The following is a 17,080-nucleotide window of genomic DNA, read 5'->3' as shown; positions in this document are numbered from 1 at the left end:
AGCTGTAGCGCAAAACCTTTTCAAAGATCGCACTGCGGTTAGAAGCATGCCGACACGACCGTTTTGTTTTTCTTTTACTAGCATAGAGTCTCAGTGTATTAATTAGTACGTCTCGCTTAGCGCTAATTAGGAGTAAAAATGGAAGCCATCTGTTAGGTGCACCAAGCATGGCTAGCGAGCGCAAAGCTTTCACCCCACGAAGAAAGCAAACATTCGCTCCTTGTCACGCGAGCGCGTGATCTTCACAGAAGAAGACAAAGAAGAAGAAATAAGCAGCGACCTCCAAGACGTCGTCGCATCGGCTCCCTTCGAAGTTCCGACCAGCGAAGCTATACCGCAGGAAACGCTGCCGCATCGAGGTCTGGGTCATGTCAGAGGAGGACGAGACGCTGTGGACGGCGATTGACTCAACTCCTCCGGTGAAGAGCGTGAGCGTGACGGAGAGACCTGACTTGGTGGATGGGGAAGGCGTGTTTAGGCTGTCCCGGTCCAGGAGATACAGCGTAAGTGAGATTTTCAACAGAGCGCACTATCATTTCACCGTTCGCATGCAGCTTTACTGCTGAAAATCTGCGCTTACGTCTTGCCTTGTGATAGGCTTAGGCCTGGTCATTTCCTTTTATACCCAGCAGTAACGTTTGGTACTGAAAGACCTATAACGACAGGTGTCTCTACGCATCGGTCCGTGACCTCAATAGCACCTATACCCTCTGTCAGATAACTGGCTATTGATATAAAACAAGTAGCAGAGTGATTATAGAATCTCAAAATACTAAACCTGAAAAGTGGGCAACGTCCGTCAGATGCCTGACGTTTGGCGTCAATATCTTTTGCGTTTGGCGTCAATATCAACAAACAAGTGCAAGGAGATTGACGAGCTCGTTACGAAACACAAAGGAAGCCAGCAGCCACTGACACCAAGTAAATCGTCGGGGATATTTTGTGTATGTTGAGTACTGCAAAATAATACAGTAATTTGAAAGTATAAAAAAACCGCCCAGGGCTGAAGGGATATCATGCCCGTGATCCCGAGTTCCGCGTCCGGAGCTCTACCGACTGACCTACTACGACGGTTGTTCAATTTGCTTTATTAGGTATTCCTGTTGCGCGTACCCTGCCCTTGAGAGCGTTCGTAAGCGCCACCCTCATTCATTGCGGCTGAAGTGAAACATACTTTGTTAGCGCGAATATCCCGTAAAACCGTATTTAACTCGGTGCATGGGTGAGAACTTCGTGTCAGTGGCAGTTGGCTACGTACCTTTGTATACATATTTTGCCTAAAACGTCATGAGGATGAGATATGCTCACTCAACGCTTAGTTTACAGCTTTCAGTTCATTCTTAAACGTGAAACATGTTCGAGTTTATGCAGGCGTCTTTCTATGGTATTACGTACATCTATCTTATTACGGTATGACGTGGCCGCTACCTATAACCTATGTAACTACAAATACCCAATCGGCGGATATCAAGAAGCAACCCCACAAAAGTCGCAGAAATAGGCGCAATTCCTGTCGCCTCTTCTGCTGCGGCTGACTGTGTCACTAAGCCACTTTAGTGAGGTATAGTCAAGGTATAGTCAAGGTATAGTACTATCTATGCATAATATTCACGATTCTGATGTATATTTGCTGTTCGAACTACGGTCTACCATCGCCCACACGTACTGCAAAAGCCACAATTCTTAGAAAAACGACATTTCAAAAAGGGGAGAAGTGAATTACGAAGGAAGAGATGGCTCGTGACGGTGCACGTAAGTGAGCTCAGAACCATTCGATCCCGATTCAGGCGTGCCTGGTGAAAGGAAGGATAATCCCTACCAACTGTGTGTTTGTTATGATTGAGAGCGACAGAGCGAGATTTTTAAAAGGTATGGCACGACATAGTAGAGTATTCGAATTCGGCACCGCATTTACGTGGTTACCAGAAGTCGTGCGCGATATCAGTGCACGTTAAAGATCCCCAGGTGGTCTAAGTTACTCCGAAGCCCTCCACTACGGCTCGTCTTTCTCTCTCCCCACTTTCACTCCCACCTTCCACCCCTCCCTTACGGCGAAGTCAGGTTTCCACGGAACAAGTGTGCAGATACTGCGCCTTTCCTTTCCTGTGAATCAATTATTATTATTATTATTATTATTATTATTATTATTATTATTATTATTATTATTATTATTATTATTATTATTATTATTATTATTATTATTATTATTATTATTATTATAAAAAAATTATTATTCATAGTAACACTTGGTTATCCAAAGTCTCGTTCCCACCGATCTCTCCACGCATAGGACGGTCTCGGTTTCGGATTTGTTATGAAGAAAAATAAGACGCAGGATTTTCTCACACGGCCGTCTTTCAGAAAATGAGTTTTTTTTACTTTCAAACATTTATGTAGCCTTGCCTTAATTACCTCAGCTTTGAGATCCGTACTTGCTGCTACTACCCCGTTTCGGTAGCATAAGGTAATTAGTTCGCTTTAGTTACAATCTATAACAGTTTTCAGACCACATTTTGTCGGTCACGGTTGAGAGTTTGTTAATAAAACGGTTTTTGTTTTCTGCTTCTACCTTACTGTATTCAACTGTTTGGAAAGTGCACGCTAATACACCCGGTATATCATAGATCATGGGGCGTTCAAAATTCCGTGCTATTTAAACACCGCAACATTGCAAATGTAGATGTCGTACTGTGATGACCTGTCTAGCTTTATCAAAACGTCGCAGCGGCACTCTAAAAACAACAGCAGGATACGAAGCAGCGGCTACTCATGGGAAATCCTACTCTAAACAAAGTGTAGACACGTTCGCGCGATTAGGAACCAACAGAAGCACTCAAATAAGTAATGAATCACTATCTGTCGGTTAAATTGCTTACATAATTGTTACTCTCAAGCCTGTGCTTTGAAATATCGGTTCACATATAACTCATTAGCCCCGTGGTCCTTGGTTGATTGACAGGAGAAACAGTCACAACGCGAAAATTACAGAGGTGAACTATGTAGAGCCTAAATGACCTCAATACTTGGCAGCGCGGCCGAGGTTTTTGCCGGAGGGTGGAAGGGAATCGTTTTCTTCGTTTTGCCCCTTCATCTTATGTACTCGCTCAAGCTACCGTCTTTTACCTTGACCTCGTGAATCCTAATGAAATCTTTGCGTACAGATTGGGGCCTGTTGGTGGCTGCTTATAGGGCAAAAACACAAGCTGTATGGTTGTCACTTAATTCCCGCGTTTCACATTCAAGCTTTAGCGACATGCAATGCGACCCTTTGTGATAACGAATCAGCAAGCAGTATGAACCAAGGGCACTTATCGAACACCTGACCTTGGTTCATGTTTCGACCGCGACGCTTTAGCAGTACAGGGTTCATGCCTTATACGTATCACTCAATGTCCGCGAGCTTTATTCCGTGGGTTTCTAAATCAATTCATACTTAATTATTCGGTAAACTGAAACTGAATCATGTATGATTGTGATAATTCAGCGTACCCTCAGTACATGCATATAAGGGATCTGTTCACGCAGCCCCGGGCGTGAAAATCCCCCTACTGTTGCTGCAATAAAAACACAAACACAGATGTTACAACAGTTCAGACATTTGAACCCCATTTGCTCAGTGTCTTCAGAAGCTCCTCTTTATACGAAATATTTAACTCCTACAGCGATAACTAAGCCTTGCGTGACATTTCTCGCGCAGGAACACTCAACTCGTCGCATTTCATCGCTACTCTACCAGAGCCGCAAGCACTCTTCCCAAGTTTTCTTCTATAGCTCTGTGCTCCTCTCGCTGCTCGTGTTGTCCAGCTTCGTCATCTTGTTCTTCCTCCGCCAGATCAAGGCCGCCATGGTCCCTCACCAAGCCACCGACGTCTGCGGCACTGATGACTGCTTGCTGCACGCCAGTGAACTTCGCGCCCGGATGAACGCCGCAGCCAACCCTTGCCACAGCCTGCACGCCTTTGTCTGTGGCTCCAAGGCGTCACCGTGGGAGCAGGAGCTACGAGAGACGAGAATCTACACTGATGTCATGGCCTACGACTCGCAGAAGTACAAAACGGCGGGAAATTGCAGTCACCGCACATCCAGCGCGGACCTGAAGGCTCTGTCCGTTTACAAGCTATGCTTAGAGCGGCCAATGAGCGGCGAGCCGGATCCTTTCGTGAGCTTCATGAAAGAGCGAAAGATACCGTGGCCAAACGATCCACCCAAAGACGTTGATCTTCTAGACGTCCTGTTGGACCTTGTAATCAACTGGAGAGTCGCACTGCTGTTCGACCTGAGACGGAGCACAAGAAAGTTTCACACGACTGCCTTTGTATTCCAGGAGCCGGGCCCTTTGATGGAACTGAGACGAAGGCAAGTTGAACAGGTGTACAAGGACGAAAAGAGGACCGAGTCTCTTATACGAGGGACAGCAGAGTTTCTCGGTGGACATAACATGAGCAGGCAAGAAATCAATGCCTTGCGTCGTGACGAGATCACGCTGATGTCGAAGTTTACTGCCTGCAGCGACGATGAGAGCAAGGACGTTATTGTTACCGTACAACAGATTCAGGAGATGAATCCCAACTTAACGTCTCCGTCCTGGCTAACACTCCTAAGGCGACACATGAATGACGCTTCGTTGACTGCGGAGACTACATTTTTCGCTTATGATGAACGCCGTCTTCAAATTGTAGCTGAAGCGCTTACCTCCCTTCCACGAGCGAGAAGTCTTAACGTAGTCGGGTGGATGTTCGCCTACACGTACGTCTGGACTGTCCATCGCAACTACGATTTGCTCCATCCCTACGATGACCACGGCCTGCAAATCACCAAGACGCTTTGCTTTCTAGCCGTTCATGAATCATTTGGTCTTCTGCAGATACTGCACGACTTTGTCAAGCGTTTCGAACACGGCGACATCCAAATGACCTCAGACGTAGTGCAGAATACCATCGATACGCTGGTACGGCTCGTTCAAGACAGTGACGTCATAACGGAGCAGTCGAAGAGAACCGCTGTTGAAAAGATAAAACGTTCTTGCCAAGAACGGTGCATAGTGAGAGTGTCCAACACACGTCGCCTCGAGTGGCTCTACAAAAACTTTCCGAACAGCTCAGCGACCTATTTCGATTCCTGGCTTGAGACTCGAAGAGCGCTGGTCGCCGTTCTGAAGACTGGCCAATCGCACCCAGCTATGACGGCTCGCTTCAAATGGCGAACTCGAGACATTCACTACCTTATCTCCACTAATTTTCTGCAAGTCCGAATGTTCGCTTTCTACCCTCCCTCCTTCTACATCCACGGCTCGCCTGCGATTTCTTACAGCGGCCTGGGCTTCCAAGTGGCCCGGAGTATTGTGAACGCCATAGTCGGTCGCGGTCGCAACATTGATGAGAAGCTCTCCAAACGCTTCTGGTGGTCATCCTTGAGGACTTGTCGTTGGGACGAAGCGAACACGGCTGCTGACGAGCGGTTTATCAGGGAGCTTTTCGCCCTGGAACTGGCCATCAAAGCATTGGAAAGCACGGCCAGCGATGATAAGGCATTTCTACAGCTGCGCTCCTTGGAAGAGCTAACAGGCAGGCAGACCTTTTACGTCAGTTTCTGTAGCCGCTTCTGCTATCGTACGGACGGCGAAAACTGGTGCAATCTCGCCATGCACGAAGACGGCTATCGGCATGCCTTCGGCTGCCACTCTGCTTGGCCTAGGTACTCGAAACCCGAACCTGAGTGCCTAGTTGTGTAGAATAGTCTACAATATACTGCATACCTTATGCTGGGCGTTTGCAGTCACCTAGCTTCAAGGATTTTTGCTCGTGCTGAGTTATACCATCAAGCTTTGTTATAATTATTTTCTATAGAATTAGTGCGCGTAGCGCGTTGGGCAGTGAACTGCAAAGGATGCTATTAAATAGCCTGGAAAGTGCACAATGGGCTGTTTTTTTTTTTGTCTTTAGCACCACAGAGCGACACATATTGTCTTATTCGTAGGGAGCACTTTATGTTGACGTGTTAAGGTTGTCTTTCGTTTTAGCCTCCTGTTGAATACATAACTGAATATTGTTTACTATGTTTGTTCTTTCTTCCACAAATGGCAAACAAGCCCTCCTTGAACACCTTATGTCCGCACGTTAAACAAACAGGCTCTTCACGTCACCGTAAATGAATGTCTACGCTGAGATCGGAGAGAGAAAGCAGGAGTAAAATGGGCTTATTTTTTTTTTTTTTTCAAAATGGGCCGACACAGAAACTTGTCGGAAATTACATCGAATTTCCCTGCAGTGGCGAGCACATTCATCATTCCTATGAAAATACATCGCAGCCACCCCTACTCCGCAACACTTAGAAGCCCGCATGCAAATTTGATATTGATGATGAATCAACATTTATTGGGCCCGAAGTACATCGGTGGTGCATGCAGGCACCACCCTAGTTCTCTAGTTGCTGGACCTATATGTTCCCAGCAGCTCCTGGCCCCTATCCGTCAGTGCGAGCTGAATCGAAAGGGAGGGGCTAGATAACATTGTCTCCCATCGTTCAAGGGGTTGGGTACTGGGGTTATTGGCAGGAAAGGGTATTGCGAATTTGACGTGAACTAATGAGCCACATCCAGCTGATTTAGGGTAAAGGTAAGTCAAATCTATTCATGCAAACCTCTGCCAGCTTAATGCTTATAAGATTAGTGTTTTGATTCTGGTTTTAAATATTCTTTTTACAGCTCTACAACAATCGACTGAACATTATATGAAGAGATCGGGGAAAATATTTGATTACAGAAGACGATAACGAAGCGATCATTAATAATGTTTTCTTCAGATTGAACTTTTATGTTAGTTGGGTTAGGTAATATTGTTTCTGCAATTCAATGCTACAAAATAAATGGCCAGCACAAAATGAAATCGACAGAGCAATGAGTGCCTAGTCCGTTTGTGTACTGTCAAACATTTCGATGCGAATAACTGAGTTTGGTTTGGTTTGGTTTGGTTTGGTTTGTGGGGTTTAACGTCCCAAACAGACTCAGGCTATGAGAGACGCCGTAGTGGAGGACTCCGGAAATTTCGACCACCTGGGGTTCTTTAAGGTGCACTGACATCGCACAGCACACGGGCAACTCGCTTTTCGCCTCCATCGAAAAGCTGCCGCCGAGGCCGGGATTCGATCCCGCATCCTTGGAAACAGTAGTCGAGCGCTGTAACCCCTGCTCAGTTTGTGTACTGTGAAACATTTCGATGCGAATAACATAGTACGCAACTGAGTAGATATCCTAGCTAGTTGGCCGATGCCGGAGTGGGCACCAAATAAAAGTATGTCTCATTAGCGCTTGTGACAGACGCGTGCTATTCGTATTTATATTTACCTGTGTTGGGCGAAGCATCGCAGTACCCTCGATTATGCACAATGTATGTTCGAATTGCTTTTGTGCTTACTCCATAATACAGATTTCAGGCATTACTTTTACAAATAAGGCTTGAGCATTATTAAAAAAACGTTTCTGGAACAAAACTGGGTTACATCTAGAGGTTTACATTAAAGAGAGCTTTACTAAAGTTTACGTACCGATATTGACCGTTCTTCCCTTTTTTTCGTTTCCCTTTTACATTCTTTTTTCTTTGTTATGATGGTTAGTTGGAGCCGGCCAACTGTTAGCGCGAATAAAACCCTTCAGCATTATTTTTTGCATTTCGTGTTTAGGTGGGTTTGTCGCGTTAAAAAAGGTAACATTTCTTACCCTTCCAATTACGGCTACAATTCCTTAATAGAGTTCTTGTGCTCGGGTGCTGTTAATTTTGAACCGAACTTCAATGAATAAGCTATCCGAAAGCACGTTCTGAAATTATTTCTCGCCAAAATAACTACTCACTACTCCGTATATGTCCGGTAAGTGCAGATGCTGTTCAGATGTACGCTTGAAATAAATAAAGAGATCGTTGTATCCTTCATGTGTATTCGTATTTTTGAGCTAGCGTTGGCAGTCTGTATATCGAGTCGGAGAGCGGTCTTCATACTATATTCGCCAATGTGGCGCCAATAAAGAACAAATGGGAAACGTGGACTAAGAGGAGGAGCTATCAAGTTATCACGTCTCTCGGGAAAGTCGAGATGCATCTTCACTGGCCACAAAACTGCCTTTTTCTACCAGAAACGTACGCGGAATTTCACTTCTCTGAAAAAAAAAAAAAAAAAAGAATCTATGACGCACTTCGAACCACTAAAGTGCGATGAGGCGAAAAATCTATTGCGTGGTAGTCCGAAGCCCTCTACTACGGCACCTATTTCCCTCTTTTTCACTTCCACCTTCCTCCTTTCCCTTGAAGCTCGGTTAAGGTGTCCGCAGGCAATTGTGACAGATACTGGACCTTTTCATTCCTATAAACCAATTTGAAACGAATTTCAAAAATGAGATTTGCTCTAATGAAGAGCAATCAGTCATTCCGACAGTAACGAAGGACCAGGTTAAGAAAGTCTTAGAAGCTTTTAAAGCGGGAAAGCAGCTGGGGAGGATTAGGTAACTGGAGATTTCTTAAAGGATTAAGGGCCTATAGTGTTCGAAAAGCTGGCCACCCCGTATACGCAATGCCTGACAACATCGAATGTACCGGAATCTTGAAAGAACGCTAATCCTAATTCATAAGAAAGGAGACGCTAAGGACTTACAAAAAATAAAGACCAGTCATCTTACTGTAAGTTACGTACAAGATATATTTATCAACGTAATCGCTAATAGTATATGGACAACCTTAGACTTTAATCAACCAAAAGATCAAGCAGGATTTCGGAAAGGGTACGCTACCATCGATCATATCCACACTATAAATCAGGTGATACAAAAGTGTTCGAAATATAACCAGCCCCCATGCATAGCATTCACTGACTCTGAGAAAGCATTTGATTCGCTTCATAATCAGCGGTCATGCAGGTATTGCGAAATCATAGTGTAGGTGAGCCTTATGCGAAAATACTGGAAAATGTATTAATGGCTGTACAGCAACTATAGTTCTGCATAAAGAAAGTGATAAACTTTCAATTAAGAAAGATGTTAGGCGAGGAGATACGATCTCCCCAGTGCTATTTACAGCTTGCTTAGAGTGTGTATTCAATGGTATGGAGTGGAAGTAGTTAGGCAACAGGGTCGATGTAGAGTATCGATAATCTGCGACTCGCTGATCATATTGTCTTGTTACGTAATTGAAAGGACCAACTGCAACTAATGGTAAATGTTCTAGACAGGAGAATTGAAAAGGTAGGCCTAAAGATTAATATGGAGAACAGCCTGAGAAAGGAACAGCCGTTTAAAATAGGTGCCGAAGCGTTGGACGTTTTAGACGAATATGTCTACTTAGGACAGGTAGTGACAGCAGATCCTCAGAAGGAAAGGAAAATAACTGAAATTAAATTGGGATGGAGTGCATTTGGAATACACTCAAACATTATGACTAGCTGCTTACCGGTGTGACTCAAGAAGAAAGTGTATGACAGTTGCATCCTGCTGATACTGATCTTTTGGGCAGAAGCATGGTACGTAAGAAAAAATGTGTTACTTAAGTTGAGGACAGCGAAGAGAGCCATGGAACGAAATATAGTAGGTGTAACGTTAAGAGATACGAAGCGTGCAGAGTGGGTCGGAGAATTAATTCAAGTTACTCATGTTCTAGTCGAAATTAAGAACAAAATGGAATGGGCAGAACATGTAGTTCGAAGAGAGGATAACCGATGGTTTCTAAGAGTAACTAATTGGTTTCCAAAGGAAAGTAAGCATAGCAGGGGACGACCAGCAATTAGGTGGGTGGAAGAGATTAAGAAAATGGCAGGGGTCAAGTGAATGCAGCTAGCACAAGACCTTGTTAATTGGGGGGAAATGGGAGAGGTCTTCGCCCTGCGCTCGGTATAGTTCGGCTGATGATGGAACCAATTTGAAATGCCGCTTATACCTACTGTATTGCGTCTGCTTCTGTATGCTGTGTGGTGCGGCATTCGAGGAAGCGCCAAATGAAAACGCCGGCTCGGACGCCTTGATCGGACACCAGGCGATTCACGCATCTTCGTACATGCGTGAATCGCCTGGTGACGTCATGACCAGTCGTGACGTCGGGTGGGACGTCATTATGTTCTGGTGGCGTCATAGTCAGTCATCTCTGTAATCATTCCCCCCTCCCTCGTAACATGCTTCCCATATTCAACACAGAAAGGAGTTGTTACTGTGGCTGTAGGAAGAAGGAAAAGAAAATTCACAGGCCTGCTACTGGCTCTGTAGCTGAGCCACCTGATTGATTGATTGATTAATTAATTGATTGATTGATTGATTGATTGATTGATTGATTGATTGATTGATTGATTGATTGATTGATTGATTGATTGATTGATTGATTGATTGATTGGGAAAGGCATTGTTTCCTGTGGTCACCTCAACCACGCCGTAAGGGAAGGGAGTAAGCTGGGAGTGAAAGTGGAAAGTGAGATAATAGTAGCCGTAGTGGAGGGCTGCGGAGTACTTTCGACCACCTAGGAATCTTTAACGTGCGCTGACATCGCACAGTACACGGACGCCTTTTCGTTTCGCCTCCATCGAAACGCAGCCGCCGAGGTCGGGTACGAAAGCTGAGCCACCTCGTGCGGACAGAAGAGAAAATAGAGAACAAAGGAAAAAGAAGAGGGAGAGAAAGACGCGCGCCGCAACAACAACCGTCCTTACTCCACCTTGGCGTTCATAACACCATTGAAGAGTTGCATCAGGCATATCACTTGGCGCAACTTGTCCGCTTAGCAGCCACGTCCACTCGAAGACGTGTCCTTCAAGCTCTCAATATTGCCTCGCCCTAAACAACCCAAAACCGCGAAAATCTGCCACAGAATATCCGCCGAGCCATTACCGTCAAACCTCTCCCCAACCACATGCATTTAGAATATCCCTAAGACCGCCGACAGGCAAGAGCCGCTTACCTCTCTCGAATATGGGACAGCCAACCGAATACTCGGTACGTAGACATTGCTGTTAACGGACACATGGCCATTACCGTGACATCTCCAGCGGGCACTCTCCTCACCTATGCCTCTCTTCGCACCACCGAACCGAGTATTGCCGAAGAAGCAGCCATCGCTCTGGCCGCCGCCACTAATGCACAAGCTACCATCATGTCAGATTCCCGCACCGCCTGCTGTAACTATCTTCGTGGACGCATCGGTGCCGCCAGCCGCCGAATCCTCGTAGCTAATCCTCCGAAAACGATCAGTGTCATCTGGATCCCGGGATGCCAGTCGATGCCCGGCAAAGAAGCTGCCCATCGACACGCTCGCGCGCTCCTTCCCCGAGCCTCCCCTCTTCCGGATCACACGTATGCCTCCCCGATCCTTACATACACAGAACGGCTTGAGCACTACAGGCTATCTCGCCGTACAATAACTCCCCCTTCTCCCACTCTGTCTACTCAAGAAGCTGCAACTTACCGCCGCCTGGAAACTAATACATTTATTAAACCATTTCTCCTAAACCTCAGGTACCGGCCCCTCCCTTTATTCCCTTGACTGCCCACATTGCGTTGAGCGGGCAACGCTCTACCACATGGTTTGGGCGTGCCAAGCTAATCCGAGTGCTAGGGCTAATGCTCCACTCCCATGGCACGCACGGAGAAGTCATAAAGGCTCTCCAAACACACGCTCAACAGGCCACCCGACTGATTCGCCGCATAGCGAACCGCCGGGCTGTCCTACGCGAGCGAAACACCCTTGGCCTCACCCAGGCTTACATCATAAGCCGCACCGTATATGCCCTTCCATACCTACCCCTCCGACAGAAGGAGAGAGACCGGGTAAACGCACTCCTGCGGAGTTGCACGACGATGGCTCTACGCCTTCCCCCCAGCACATCCAACGATCGGCTTCTCAAACTCGGTGTCCACAACACCTTTGAGGAACTTACAGAAGCCACCTTTACGGCACAAATATACCGTCTATCGAACTCAGAGGCTGGCCGCGCTCTATTATCCAAATTAAACCTAAACCCAACTACACACCCTACCAAGGGTGTCCCCCTTTCCTCTATCTTCCGCTCTAACCTCAATATACCCCCCCTCCCCAAGAACATGCACCCTGAGCGAGATGGGAACCGCAGAATAGCAAGGGCTCGGGCCCTCCACAAACAGTATAGCGAGGACCATGAGGTGGTCTATGTGGACGCAGCGGAATATACATCAGGCCACCGTATGGCCCTGGCGGTAGCCGACAATCAAGCAAAACTTCTAACCTCCAGCTCAATCATCACCAATTCGGCCATAGAGGCAGAAGAGGCAGCCATTGCGCTTGCTCTGACCTCTACATCTGCCAACATAATTATCTCTGACTCCAAATCTGCCATTCTAAACTATGCCAATGGCTACATATCTCGCACCGCTGCTCGCTTACTACGCTTCTGGCAGCCCCGGCACCCTGTAACCCTTATCTGGACGCCAGCACATGCCGGCCGCCCTGGCAACGAAGAGGCTCATTCTCTAGCCCGAGGTCTCACATTCCAGGCAGGAGGAGATGAGCCCCTTCTACAGGCCGAGGAGCGTCTGCTCTCCTTCCACGATACTCTCTCATATAACCGGGACAAACGAAGAGAATACGCACCCCCAGCCCGGCCCTTACCATAGCGCAGGCCGCACACAGGCGACGACTACAAACTCGCACTGCTCCATACCCCATACTACTACATGCCAGATATCCAGATCAATTTCCCTCCTCATGCAAACTTTGCGGCAAACCATGAGATTTCCTACACACCCTCCTCACATGCCCCACCTTCCCTCATCCCCCATCACCGACCGTGGCGGAGTCTTACTGGGAAACTCTACTGACCAGCACTTCTGCTCAAGACCAGCGCCGGATCGTCTCCAGTGCTATGAGAAGGATAGCGCTCCAAGGGCTATCCTTCGCTTTGTAAGGGTGCCCTCCTCACAGTGAGGGAGCACCCAAGTGCCATGTAGGGGGCTTCGCCCCCACTATTCATATCATTGACATTAAATGTTTTTACCACCACCACCCCTTCTTTAATCCTCAACCCCTGCATGGAAGATTGGGAGGCCACCCTGCAGGACCCCTGCCCGGAGCGCCAGTAATGGCTGGCTCGCCCCGCTGTTACTGCAGCCACGGCAAACGGGACCCTGGACTGAAGACCCCCCCCCCCCCCTACCTCGCTGACTAAATAAATAACGATGTTTTGTCCTCCTTCTCCTCCACCACAGAAGCAGTGGCGGATGCAATGACGGCCTACAACAGATAAAATTCGGTGGCTGGCTAGCCCCTGCCGCAAGCGGCGTTTACTTACCGTCCCAGCCCCGTAGGGCCAGGAACTGCCACCTTTCAACACCTCCCCCAGAGGGGAGAGAGCAGAGAGCAGAAGCACTAAACATGGACAGCAAGTCGGTTGCGCATGTGGACGCGCAAGGGAAGGAAGGTGGCAATGAAAGTGAAAAGGGAGAAAGGGGAGCCGTAGTGGAGGGCTAAGGAGTAATTTCGACCACCTGGGGATCCTTACTATGCGCTGACATCGCACAGCACACGAACGCCACTAAGGCTCGGCTCCATCGAAACGCAGCCACCGTGGGAAGCCAGTTTCATAATTAGCGATAGCAAAAGGGCCATGTGGAATTTTGGAAAGAGTAAGGTCTCGCCGGAAGCTGATTGGTTGGTTGGTTGGCTTTTGGGGTTTACCATCCCAAAGCAACTCGGACTATGAGAAACGGCGCAGTGGAGGACGCGGAAATTTCGACCACCTGGGGTTCTTTAACGTGCACTGACATTTGCAAAGCACACGGGCGCCTTGCTTTTCGCCTCGCAGGAAGCGGCAAGGATTCTAGCCAGCAGATGACTAAACAGAAACATTAGCCAAATTTGGACCCCTACACATGCGTTGGTTCCTGACAACGAAGCGGCCCACGAGATAGCCCGAGATCTCTTCTTTAGGGTAACTGTGAAGCCGCCCTACTAACGGAACATGGACGAGCATCTGCAAAATTATGCGGAGACTCGAAAATCGTTTCGATGTGTCCTCCTCAGATATGCCTCGTCTTCTGTTGAAGATTCTTGCGTCGAGGACACATGTAGGCTGGTACAGGCCCTCGTTGTAAGTCGCATTGTATATTGTGTCCCCTACCAAATTGCGCTAGAACAGGAAAAGGAACAACTGGAGGCAATCCTGAGGAAAGCTTACAAATGCGCGCTTGGACTGCTGGTCAACACCTCGACGGAAAAATTCTCTGAACTGGGCATAAACAATAAAGTGCAAGAGCACATCGAGGCCCATCTTCTCGCACAGGAAATAAGACTCATGCAGACGCAAAAGGGATGGAACACGCTGAATATACTGGGCATGAGAGACGCTTGCGCAGAAATAAATAGCACGGGAAGCATACCGAAGGAAAAGAGAGATCATTAAGGTCAACCCGATTCCAAAAAACATGCATCCCAAAATACACAAGGCCAGAAGAGAGGCAAGATCGGAGACACACGAAAGAAGGTTCGCAGGGAAACAAATATATTGTACTACAATGCTACCGCATACAAAGAACAATACGAAGCTTAACCAGCGTGGTTGATCACCAGCTTAGGAAAAACAACTGCGCCTCGATCAAGAGCAACAACATTCTCGAGGCTGAGGAAGCGGCAATCGATCTCGCTATCACCTACCAGGGCGAGGAGGCTACTACACAAATCATTACGGACTCGCAAGAAGCATGCAGAAGATATAGCAGCGCACGCATATTCACTGTGGCCATCCGCACACTCAAGGCAAGGAAAATCACGTTTTCGAAGCTTCATAACGTGTACACTGGGCCATGATACTGTCAAAGGTAGCCAACGTACCGACGTCAATGCCCAAGCATACGCCAGCACAACGACGGGGATCTGGACGCAGTCACTAGGCGCTATGAAGCCATCCTTGAACATCAAAGAGCCTCAAGTAGGATGTACCCACCACCCCACGAAGACCAGAGCAATCGGTTGCCTGAAGACAGTTACAGACTAACACATACCCCAACCTGAGTCCACTCAGTAAAAACCATCCCACAACATATGAGAATAAATCTCCACTATGCGGGCAACCCCCTACCCTCTACCATGCTGTGTGGTCGTGTCACAAACACAGGTAGTGCCAATAAACACCACACCAACACCGGAGCAGTGGGAGGCTGCGCTGTCCTGCTCGACACCTGATGACCAGCTCAAACTGATCGACAGAGCGCGCAAAACGGCAAAGGCCACTGGGGTATTGGACTGAGGGCTCCATCCATGCCGAAAGAGTTCCCTTTGTATAAATAAAGTTTTTTTCATTTATTCATTCATTCCATACGTATATATGCAGGCGCAACGGAGAGGCGTCCGTGTGCTGTGCAACGTCCGCGCACGTTACAAATCTCCAGTGGGTCTAAATTACTCTCGGGCCCTCCACTACGGCTCTTCGTTCTCTATTTTCACTTTTACTCCCACCTTCCCCGTTCCCTTACGGCACGGTTCAGGTGTTCACAAGTGTGACAGATACCGTGACTTGCCTTACCTGTAAACCAATTATTATTATTATTATTCTCGAAAATTACAGGTTAAGGAGGAGACGGGTGCCACCACAGGATTAAAGTAAAAAAAAAACAGGAAGTAAGCCCCGCTATCCCTTGAGCTTGCCTAGCCGCGCTTTATGTAGGAGTGTCGCTTTTTTTTTAACCTATAACAGCTCAGTGTTGCTACCGCTGCTTCTTGAAATGTTAATATCAACAGTCCGGTTAGGTTTGGTTTGGTTTGGTTTGTGAGGTTTAACGTCCCAAAGCGGCTCAGAATATTAGAGACGGCGTAGGGGAGGACACCGTAAATTTCACCACCTGGGGTTCTTTAACGTGCACTGACATTGCACAGCACACGGGCGCCTTGCATTTTCGCTTCCATCCGGCCGGCCGTCGAGGCCAGGAATTCAATCCCACATCCCGGCCTCGGCAGCCGCGTTTCGATCTGTACGCGCTTATTTCGTTCATGTTCACACAGCCGAACGCGGCCGCACAAAATAGGAGCTCACGTTTTCAAATTAAAAATGTTGCGGTGCACAGTAAAGCTAAGCAGAGCAGAAACTGAATGACCTCAAATTTACGAAATACAAGGGCATACAGTTTTCGTGCATAACTTTGCAACTGCTCTGTCAGCTCAGGCTGCCAACCGACCCACTGTCGCCGAGAGAGAGCGCCAGTTCGCGACGGGAATCTGCTACAAAGTGCTAAGGGTGGAGCTGGCGCAGCGACGACGACAGGCTGCTGAGAGAGCCGCTGAAGGAATATGCCACGCAAAATTCCGGGCGGCTCCGTCGAAATCAGCGGAGCAGTCTTACCTGCTCCACGGAGCGGCTTTGACTCACAATGGATCCTCCTCACCGAATATTTGCGTCAATCCACAAGGTGCACCTTTGCAATTCGTTGAACATTTTTTACGAACGCATTTACATACTACAGTAATCACAGAGATTCAGGTTTCAATAAATATAGCGTGATATTTGGCCTAAAACGATTTCAGGTATTACGTAATTTATGAACCACTCATTGCCAATAGATTTCGCAGCTTCTTTCGCCAGAATCACTAAGCATAAAAATAACCAAGGTGTACAACAACATTGCTAGGCGTAACAAGGCATGAGTATTTGTCAGTCATTATATCCACAAAAATATCATTTTCCTGTTGTTTCGCAACTTACATTGCCTTTTGCAAGGTAGTCTACAGCTGGACAAAATATTCAAAAAAATTCTGACTTAAGTAAAAAATGGATACGTTTGCACGCATGTATTGTTATCACAATGATTGTGGCCAAGCCATTAAATCCTCACTAGAAAGTTAGGCTCAAAAATAGAAAGTCACATATTGTATTAAAACTCTCTGTTGTGCACTTCAGGACCTTGCATCGGATTTAGGTGTATTGATGTGTGAAAAAAAAATTGGTCTTGAAATCTAGGCCACTCATCCGGACATAATGTCTACCCATATCCGTTCGAGGCAGTTTTCACATATACATAAAGACTAGACGCACGGAACACATTTCGCATCATTGCCGTCGGATGGATTAAGCAGTCGTTGAATCTATCACATCGAT

General features: G+C 47.2%; 1 protein-coding gene across 1 annotated transcript; it reads left to right on the top strand.

Annotated features, from left to right (window-relative positions):
- The first annotated feature begins 368 nt into the window (after window positions 1-368).
- LOC146195922 (uncharacterized) lies at window positions 369-5,734 on the top strand. Its single transcript, XM_084596300.1, has 2 exons — window positions 369-503; window positions 3,698-5,734. Exons 1-2 carry the CDS (start codon window positions 369-371, stop codon window positions 5,729-5,731), a joined length of 2,169 nt encoding a protein of 722 aa, XP_084452426.1. The 3' UTR covers window positions 5,732-5,734.
- Window positions 5,735-17,080: the final 11,346 nt, after the last annotated feature.

Source organism: Amblyomma maculatum, chromosome 3 (genome assembly GCF_055883805.1).
Source record: "Amblyomma maculatum isolate TAMU_Amacu chromosome 3, ASM5588380v1, whole genome shotgun sequence".
Classification (NCBI taxonomy): Eukaryota; Metazoa; Arthropoda; class Arachnida; order Ixodida; family Ixodidae; genus Amblyomma; species Amblyomma maculatum.
Note: the sequence above shows the minus strand (reverse complement) of the source record. Positions and strands in the feature narration are given on the sequence as shown.

Bases quoted from the DNA above. Each gene is read 5' to 3' on its own strand.
- LOC146195922 (XM_084596300.1), top strand. From the start codon at position 369: ATGTCAGAGGAGGACGAGACGCTGTGGACGGCGATTGACTCAACTCCT. The intron at 504-3,697 runs GTAAGTGAGATT...TTTCTCGCGCAG, and splicing joins CCCGGTCCAGGAGATACAGC to GAACACTCAACTCGTCGCAT.